Genomic DNA, 10,380 nt, shown 5'->3' with positions numbered 1-10,380 from the left:
CAACTCAACAAATACTTCTTCTGTCAGTGTACTGGTTTACAAATTATTAACGATCTCTGTCCATTTGACAACTAGTGCAACTTTTATCGGAGCTTTCACATGGATATCTATTCATTCCATTTAACGAGAAGTCATTATTTAAACGCATCAATAACCATCAGGTTCTGTGCTGTTATGACCAACAACTGACAGTGGAAATTGTTTTGAAGATACTGAAATGATTAATATGAATGTAAAATAGTTTCCTATAAATTTAAGTAATATAAGTATATTGGTTTGTAAAACAGAATAATATAGGAAAGAAAGGGAAATTATCATATATAAAATATGATATGAAAACAAATGTTTTTAAATTAACATCACAATTAATTACTTTTCTTGTTTTTAATGAAGAAATATTTATTAACTATCATTTTCATTTTTTATCATTTGCAGTGAACTTAAAAACAATAAATATTTATAAAATAATTTAATAATACACAATAAGTATCCAATTATTATAAGTTAAATGAACAAAATAAGTAACTCGCATGTCAATATGATGTAGCTTTTATAAAATACTAGAAAACTCTCTAAAGAAATCTATAACCAATAAATGACCATTTTCAAGTTCATAAGCCATCACAGTACCTACCCCACAGTAATTTTAGAACAGTTTTATTTCTATCCATTCCCCACCATGGTAATGTTTGGTGATAATGTTGATTCTGAATTTTTATGTCATCTAGTTAAGGCAGATTTCACATGCATCAGTTCTACTTGGTATTACAATATTAATTACTACTTGTCACGGTTTGACATCGAATCAGATAATATTCTTATTTAGATACTTTCATTAAAGACTCTGCTTTCGATTTCTTGGATGAAAGGGCATTTGTTTATGGCGTAAATATAAAACTCAAAGCCATTCTCAAAAGTAAACACAACCTCTTTTAATGAATTCCAAACTATATATACATCTTTTTTAACACCGTTGCCATTCGGAACAAAACAAAAGCTGAAACATAGACAATATTAATAGATATAGAGAATCGACGCGACATCCTCCCACCTAAGTTAACATTTTACATTAAAACTTTAACTTACACATAGTTGCAAAAAAGATATATAAAATTAACAAAATTAAAATTGTTCACAAGTCCAGTCTTTTAGGTATTTTGACCGTACGACCTGTTCTAGTCTTTTGAAACTGTGGCTCAAAGCTTACATCACACACATTGTTAGAGCCAGACTCTTTACAAGTTTCCAACTTCTTAGTTGAAAAGTTCTCAACAATAAGATCATCATTAGAGACTTCTAGTGGATACAGTCTCTGAGTTGGTCTTAGTAATTCTCCATTTGCCGTTTTAAGTTTCACAAGTCTTGTTACTCCATCTTGACCTGGAATAATCTCTATTATTTTTCCCAGTGGCCAATTCAGTCGCTTGGTGTTGTCACTTCCTATCAATACAACATCACCGATATTCACTTTCACTGATCTTGTCTTATCCGATTTTTGAATAAGTGCTCCTAGATATTCGGATCTAAATCTTTTTCGTAGATCCTTTTGTAAGTTTTCTCTGTATTTGACTCGTTTATTCAGACTTCTGTGTCCAATATCATCAAGATCAGGAACACCACTTGTTTGAATGTCTTGAAGAAATAGAGATGGACTTAAAGGCATCAAAGTAACATCATTTTCAGTAACATAGGTCAATGGACGGGAGTTGATCACTGCTTCACAGTCGCAGAGAATGGTGATCATTTCTTCGGAAGTTAAAGAAGCTCTTCCTAGTACTCGCCTCAGTAAACTCTTGAGAATACCTATTAATCTCTCCCACCAACCTCCCCACCATGAGGCAGTTGGTGGATTAAACTTCCATTGAATTGGTGATATAGATGTATCATCAATAATCTGCTTCCAGTTTAGATCTCGTAGCGCATTTGAAGCTCCTACAAAGTTAGTTCCATTGTCACAGTAAATTATTTTACTTCTTCCTCTGCAGGATATAAATCTTCTAAGGGCTAGTAAAAAACTCTCAGTAGACATGGACTCAACCAATTCTAGATGCACTGCTCTGTATACGGCGCAGGTGAATAAGCAAATCCAGGATTTGGTGTTACCTTTCAAGATGACTGGACCAGCAAAATGAATGCCACAAATTTCAAATACAGCCGCTTCTCGGAGTCTGTCGTTTGGAGGGTTTGCTGTGCAAACTTGCACGCTTTTTGCAGAAAATCTTCTACATATGGTGCACTTATTAATCAGAGATCTCACCGTTTTTCGAGCATTAAGAAGCCAAAATCTCTCTCGAAGAATATTTATTAAAATTTGGGTACCAGCATGTGCATTTTTCTCGTGATGATAATATCGTATTAATCTCTTGACCACCTCATGATCGGACGGAAGAATAGCTGGAGTTTTAAACTCTTCTGAATCCTGTCGAAAGGTAAGTTTCGTTTTCAGTCTGAGGATTCCACTCTGATCCTTAAATACTCCTAAAGTTTTTAATTTATTATCTCTCTCGTCTACAAAGCAATCCTCTTGAACCATTTTGATTAATAATTTCTCGGCTTCAAAAATTTCATCAAAATCAAGGTCTTCATGTCTCTTCTTAATTTTTTCAGCTCGACAATTAAAGGTAAACCGTAGAATCCAGGCAATTAGATGAACTATTTTCTGGTATTTTGAAAAATATTTGTAATACCAGTCTTCCTTAGGAACAAAACTTGTAGAAATCAAACTTCTTGTCACAGATGAAACTATGGTCTTTTTCTTTTCCCGAACAATCTCGCTTTCATTTAAGCTTAGATTCCCTTTTGGCCAATCCTCTTTAGGCAAGTAAAGCCAACTTGGTCCTAACCACCAGTTAGATTTCAATAAAGTTTGAGCTGAACAACCTCTACTCGGGAGATCAGCAGGATTCATGGAACCAGGGATATGTCTCCAAGAACTTTTATTTGTTAACGCTCTAATTTCCTTCACTCTATTCTGGACAAAGACATTCCAGGCTTCTTCTCTCATAATCCATGTCAAGACAGTCGAAGAATCAGTCCAGAAGTAAACTTCTTCACTCTGTATCTCTGACAAAATAGAAGCTGAAAGTCTTGCTGAGACAGTAGGTGCAAGTAACTCAAGTCTAGAGATAGTAATCCCTTCCTTTCCTGTTGGTGAAACTCTACTGGCTTGTATAAGTTGTACCTTAACTGAATCACAGGTCTGTATTCGGATGAAAGCAGCGACAGCATAAGCATGCTTACTAGCATCACAGAAAATATGTACTGAAATATCTCCACTTGCAATCTCTGAACCAAAATATCTTGGAAAACGGATTTTCTCTAAACAGTCAATATCTTTTAGCCATTTTAAAAATGTATTTTTTGTAATTTTATCAACTTCTTCATCCCATGTGATTTTCTGCTTCCACGTTTCTTGAAGCAATAATTTAGGAATTAGGATGACAGGACAACATATACCAAGAGGATCGAACAGTCTATGAACTGTAGATAAGATTAATCGCTTAGTTACCTCTTCAAAGCATAATTCTTTTACACTTGCAGTATTAATTCGTAGAGTGTCAGATTTTTTATTCCATACCAGGCCGAGCACATTTGTATCGGCAGAAGTATCAGCATTAACATCACTGAACTCCCACCCTCTAAGCTCGAATTTTTTCTCGGCCATTACCTCAGCCGAAACGTTAATAAAACGATGTAGTTCTTTTTCATTTTTAACGCAACTAACACAATTGTCGACATAAAAACTATGCGCAAGTTTTTGAATGACATCTTTTGGATACGAAGATTCTCCAGTTCCTATTTTTTCCAAAACAGTTTGTAAATGAAGCTGAATAGTAGAATTTAGAAGAAAAAGGCTACTCGATACACCAAAAACTACACGGCAATGTCTGTACTCTTTCAGCTGACCATCATTACCAATCCACAAAAACCTCAAGTAATCTCTATCCGTGGGTGAAACACCTATTTGTAGAAAGGCTTTTCGGATGTCAGCAATAACACCGATCTTCTCTTTTCGAAATCGGGTTAACACTTTACCGACCGGTAGCGGTTCGAACATACTATGCCATTTCACCGCCCGCTCAGCTGCAGATCGTCCGAGACACCGGCTCGGTTTCGGCCTAGACTGACGCCCGGGAATATATGTGCATTTCTTAAACTCTGGTAAAATTGTACGCTTCGTGTTATTGTAGGGTAACGAAATTTAATAAAATCTTTTACTTTAATCATATTAGTGTTAAACAATATTTATTTTATCTATTACAATCGTTTTCAGTTTATTATTTACATAAAATATGCCATAATCCATATAACAATATTTGTCGAAAAAAGAAGTTGTTTAATATTTTTTTAAACTATGATAGCGCTCGAAACAGTCACCTTTGTGTAGTGGGACGTTGCAGTATTTACAAGCGAAACCTGTTCTGCTTAGTTTTTTTTTACTTGCACAAACTCTGCATTGTCGTAGGGGTTTTTTACATTGACCGCTGGTCATTATATTTACTAGTTTATGCTTCCCGAAATTTGCGAGTCTTCCGGGATGATCAAATCGGGATGTGGTTCTTGTGGGTTCGGAATTAGGTAGATCCTTACCTTGTTCTTCAGTTTCGCAGTCTTCTATCAATGAAAGTGCCGCTTTGTGCAGAAAATTTTTATATGTAATCTTCTGTCCGTTCAGAGTTGTATATACTTTAAAGGAGTTAAAAAGTGCACAATTGATGAAGAACATTACGACACGTTTCGTCCATTTTTTTGTTTTCCTAAAAATGGAGTAATAGGACAGATATTGATCTGCGCGATCTACGCCCTTCATATATTTATTATAATCTATTATTGAAATAGGCTTCTGTATGGGGCAATGTGATGTCCTGCTTCTGTTTCTAGATTCCACCATTTGTGCAGAATGTATTGTCGATATCATGTTTACATTTCTTTTGCCATTATTCCATACTTGTAATAAAATATTGCCATTTCTAAGAAATTGATGTTGGCCTCTTGAAAGCTTGACCGTTTGAAGTATTTGAGGAAGACCTCTGTTCTTTCGAATCGTCCCGCATAATCGCAATTTATCTTTTTAAAAAATTTTAGCTATGTTGACACTATTGTAATAATTATCTTGATATATATGATGCCACATGTTCTTATACGGTCCAATGACCGATAATACTGTCTCTTCTAATTTTTTTCCATCAGCGGCATACACACAAAAGTTGGATACGTATCCTGTACGAGCTTCAGACAGCACTCTAACCAGTATTCCATATTTTGTAATTTTTGCCGGATTATATGTTTTGATTGACAGTCTACCTCTCCACGGAATTACGCATTCATCTAGAGACAATTGTTGATCTGGTTTATATACGTTGTTAAATTTTTCCTTGAAATAATCAATGACAGGCTGGACCTTCACAAGCCTATGCGAATTAGGAGAAATATCGTTATTATTACAAAAATGCCAGCTTTGCATTATTTGTAAAAATCTGTTCCTGCTCATAACCTTCGAGAAGAACGGCGTTTCTATAGATGGGTCTGTAGACCAATAATCGTAGAGAATGTCCTTCTTTACTTGTCCCATGAGAATGATCAGGCCCAAAAATTTCTTCATTTCAGTCACCGTGACGTCTTTCCATTTTTTCGTTTTTGATGTAATTCTATATTTTTCCACAATTTGATAATGATATCTATTAGACTCCCTCACGAAGTGCTCAATCAGGTCACTTCCAATGAATAAATTCACAATATCCATTACGCTTTCAGAGGAACTTGGCATAATTTTTACGCCAGAGCTGCCTTCGAAAGGTTCCAAAATTATACTCTTGTCGTTCGTTGACCATGTATCATTGTTGTCTTCAACATTATTATTCATGTCCTCGTCTTCTGAATCACTGTATATCAGCGGTACAGGACGTCGCTTTCGAATGACTATACTACTGCTATCACTTTCGTCATCAGAACTACTTGCTGAACGGCAGTCAAGACAATCTGACAGGTCGTCGAGATAACACTCGCCGAGACTATCCTTTCCATTCATTTCTAAGGGCTAAAGCTTAGAAAAAAGCACCGATTATCTGAATAAAGAATGCTTGCTGCTTGATACTTGTCAATGTAAGGCCGTGTTCATTCGTCGCCTCAAATGGAGCGGTCACTTCGGGGCAATAACGTCACTGTGAACTTTGGTCTGTAGACCGGTCGAAAGACTCACTGGACAGTATGTCCCAATGGATCAGCATATAATGCTTTTCATTGGATGATGGAATCAGCGCCATCTGCAACCGCAACAAAACATTGTTATTTTGGAGAACTCAAAGGGAAGAAGCGAGACAATACTCCATGAGAACAGAACCGGAACTGCCTACTTGACTGGTTGAGAACCGCTGGCTGACTGCGCTGCTTGGAGAACTGCTGGTGGGCTTTTATCCCCGTCCAAGGCTGGGAATTTGCATAATACAACCTTCATATCGATGAAAAAATCCCGACTTTCCTCGCAGGAAAATCTAGTCGCACCCAGCTGCACGATGAAAAATCCCGACTCTTTTCGCAGGAAAATCTGGTCGCACCCAGCTGCACTCGAGAAAACGACAGCTGAATTTTTTTCAGGGCATGCTGAATTGGTGGAAAACGTAGTCACCACAGATCGGTCAAAAGTCGATTAATCGACGACCGGTCGGTAAGCGCTTGGGAGCAAACGTCGAATAATCTACGGCCGGTTGGTAAGCGCTGAGAACAAAACGTCGATTAATCGACGGCCGGTTGGTAAGCGCTGAGAACAAAACGTCGATTAATCGACGGCCGGTTGGTAAGCGCTGAGAACAAAACGTCGATTAATCGACGGCCGGTTGGTAAGCGCTGAGAACAAAACGTCGATTAATCGACGGCCGGTCGGTAAAGTGTTAAAATACTCGGAATCTGCTCTATTAGATTCCGCCCTTCTCAAGACAATCATTAAGACTAGGAAATCCCTTTGCCCTGGCCGAAGCGTCAAAGACAGGCCGGATTTTTGTAGTGCTATTCTCCTTGATAACTGCTCGATGAGGCTGATAATGTACTGAAGCCTGATCATTTTTGGCAACTTCCTCAATTACTCGCTCCTCAAGCCATTCCCTAAAAACATTCTCATAAGCTTCATAATTAGACTCGGTTTTAAGACGTTTAACAGTCTTGTTCAGTCTTCCCTTTGCTAAATCAAAATAATCTGGGAGTGGTGGATGATCTTCCAACCAAGGCAAATCTACTTCAAAACGATCATCTACCAAATGAACTGTATTTAGAAAATGCATTCGAGCAGCTTCTTGTAACTCGATCTGGCTTTTCTTCACAGATGGGTCAGTTATGCCAAGAGTATCCAAGGACCATAAGTCTGTTATTGTCTCTGCTGTAGATAACATGGACTTAACTAATAAAGATGAACATTCACTTCTCGCAGTATCAGTTATTCGTCCCATTACAGACCACCCAAGTTTTGTTTCAATCGCTACGAGTCCACAAGACATTTCACGATAACCTCCTGTCATGAGCTTCCCAGCTACATCAGCTCCGATAAGGATTTCAATAGGATCTTCACAATTATCCACAATATTTACATTATAAGCAGCTAACTCCTTCACGCAAAACTCATTCACAGTAGGTGGCACAGTTTTACAAATAATTTGTTGACTAAGAACTTTAAAATTACAATTATAATTCTCATATACACTCGATAAATACAAAGTATATACATCATGTTTACATACCCCAGTATGCTTGCCACCAAATAGGGAGTGCTGCAAATATTCACAGCTGGTAGGCTCATAGCTCATTTCTTCAGCTGTAGCTCGTAGTAAATATGACCGCTGTGAACCAGTATCGATAATAGCTCTTGCTGCACGTTTTTTCCCGTTGCCTCTAATTACAACTTTGAATGTCTGCAGGACTACGTTTGGATTGGTAGACAAGTTGGAAAGAGCTTGATCCATTTCAGAACTACTATCAGTTCTCTTATCAACTTCAAGCGATTCTTTGTCTTTAGACTCAGATATCGGATTCATTTTTCTACACAGAAGAATGTGGTGTTTTTTGCCACAAAACAAACAACTAGCTCTGACATTACAATCTCTGACAGAATGTCCAGTTTTTAAGCATAAAAAACAATTATGAGATTGTTGAACAATTTCCTCTCTTTGCTTCAAGGGCATTTTTCTTACTTTAAAACAATCTCCAGAATAGTGTGCATTAGAACAAAATATGCACTGTTTTGACACTTGCGACGAAGTCAAAAGATCAGTTGCACTAGGTGCCTCATAAAACTTTACATTCCTAGTTTTATTTTCACTCATTTTTTTATCAGCAGAAAATTTATTATATTTCACTTCCGCTTTCGGTTTAGAAGCGTTGAAACTTCTAGAAGCAAGAAGAATGCGTTCTTCCTATTCAACCTCATCTTGTAAAAATTCTAAAATAAATTCTAAATCACTTTTTTCTATTTTAGTTGAATTTTGATCGGAATCATTCGTGTTCGTTTCACGAACTCTACGATGAGCCGATCTATAACGTTCCCAAGCAATCAAAGTTTCTTCGGGTAGCGATGACTCAACTAGAGGAAATAACATAGCAGCATATTTCTCCCTAGTAACTCCTAATAGTTCAAGTGAACGTAGTTTACTCTCAAGTTGATCAAACAACTTTCTTAATGAATTTTTTGAACAGTTCTGTTTTTGAAGAACTAATGCTAGTAAATCTCTAACGTATACTTGAATTAATAATTCTTCTCTGCCAAAACGCAATTTTAATTGTTTTAAAGCTTTTTCATAGCTATTACCACCTGGAGGAAAACTCTTAATTAATTCTTCGGCAGGACTACCTCGTTCCATTGCTTGAGATAGATATGAAAATTTATCGTGAGAATCGATATTAATGTCCTCATCAATTTTTTGACTGTCCCCAAAAATATAGCCAATTGCGTACATTACCGTCAAAAGTAGGTAATTTTATTTTTGGATAATTTAATAAGGTATTCGTACCAATATTAAAACTTTCATTTTTAGAGGATAACTGTTCAATCACAAATGATTCTAACTTTTGTTTTAAAGATCTCCAGCGATCAATGTAAGTTTCCGACTCATCTACTTCTCTCTCGATTTCAGTATCGGAAGTCTCCTCGGAATACAACAACTGTTTAAATTTTACTTCACATGCCTTCATTAATAGAGCTTTCTCCTCAATTAGCTTTAATTTATTGATTTTATCGGCACAACTCAGTTGATTTTCTGCCTTGTCAAAGGAATTGCATGCTATAGTAAAACAGTCTTCTCAGTTGCTTCCTATCTTTCAAAACAGTTTCCATTATGAAATAAATGCTGAAATGTTTCGTACTTACTCTTAAAAAGCAACCGAGTCCTGTCGCGGACGCCAGATGTCACGGTTTGACATCGAATCAGATAATATTCTTATTCAGATACTTTCATTCAAGACTCTGCTTTCGATTTCTTGGATGAAAGGGCATTTGTTTATGGCGTAAATATAAAACTCAAAGCCATTCTCAAAAGTAAACACAACCTCTTTTAATGAATTCCAAACTATATATACATCTTTTTTAACACCGTTGCCATTCGGAACAAAACAAAAGCTGAAACATAGACAATATTAATAGATATAGAGAATCAACGCGACACTACTCTTCTTGTAATTAATGATGTAATTTTTTTTAAATTTTATATTTACTAGGCAGGTTACCCAATTGAATTGTTTAAATCTTTAAGCATAAATTTTCAATAAAAAAAGTTTTAAAAGGTTTGCTTATTGTCCATTTTGAATATCTTCCAATCTCTCTGTTATCAACATCCTTTCTTCTCATTTACAGCAATGAGAAAGACATCAGCTAATAAGATTGTTTTCTTTCAGACATAGCATACCAGTATATGTCAACACACAGTTTTTTATTAATAATTTTCTTCAACTGTAATTATTGATATTTTTGTACTATTAACCTCTTTAATCTGGAAACATATTAACAAAAGAGAGCCCTCTGATGATTCTTTTGGCATTTACGAAAAAATAAACCTATAGGGATCATAACATTTTTTTGGTAGCTTGTTAATTAACAATTTAACATTCAACAACATTTTAAAATTATTAAACAATGAAGTACAATATATTAACCTGTTTCCTAATTCAAGAATTTAACTTTCAAATTAATATGGGCTTTAAAATTTATGTAATTATTATTATTGTTTTACTTTATGACTATGTTTACTCGAAAAAAAATTCAAAATCAACACAAAATATCAATATGATGTGAATATGGAAATCATTTTAATTTTGTAGATATACACAAAAAAAATCAAAGTTTCATGAAATTATATTAACATGTGTAGAATAATTTCACTAATTTCACATATCTTAAAAATT

The 10,380-nt window shown here is 35.6% G+C and overlaps 2 protein-coding genes across 2 annotated transcripts; both read right to left on the bottom strand.

Annotated features, from left to right (window-relative positions):
• Positions 1-1,132: 1,132 nt before the first annotated feature.
• On the bottom strand, positions 1,133-4,057 carry LOC129956500 (uncharacterized). The gene is made up of 2 exons (XM_056068419.1): positions 2,725-4,057; positions 1,133-2,508 (listed from the first exon to the last, which is right to left on the bottom strand). Exons 1-2 carry the CDS (start codon positions 4,055-4,057, stop codon positions 1,133-1,135), a joined length of 2,709 nt encoding a protein of 902 aa, XP_055924394.1.
• Positions 4,058-5,071: 1,014 nt separating this feature from the next.
• LOC129956498 (piggyBac transposable element-derived protein 4-like) lies at positions 5,072-6,028 on the bottom strand. The gene has a single exon (XM_056068418.1). It carries the CDS (start codon positions 6,026-6,028, stop codon positions 5,072-5,074), a length of 957 nt encoding a protein of 318 aa, XP_055924393.1.
• Positions 6,029-10,380: the final 4,352 nt, after the last annotated feature.

Source organism: Argiope bruennichi, chromosome 11 (assembly GCF_947563725.1).
Source record: "Argiope bruennichi chromosome 11, qqArgBrue1.1, whole genome shotgun sequence".
Classification (NCBI taxonomy): Eukaryota; Metazoa; Arthropoda; class Arachnida; order Araneae; family Araneidae; genus Argiope; species Argiope bruennichi.
This window is presented reverse-complemented; position numbering and strand designations above follow the sequence as displayed.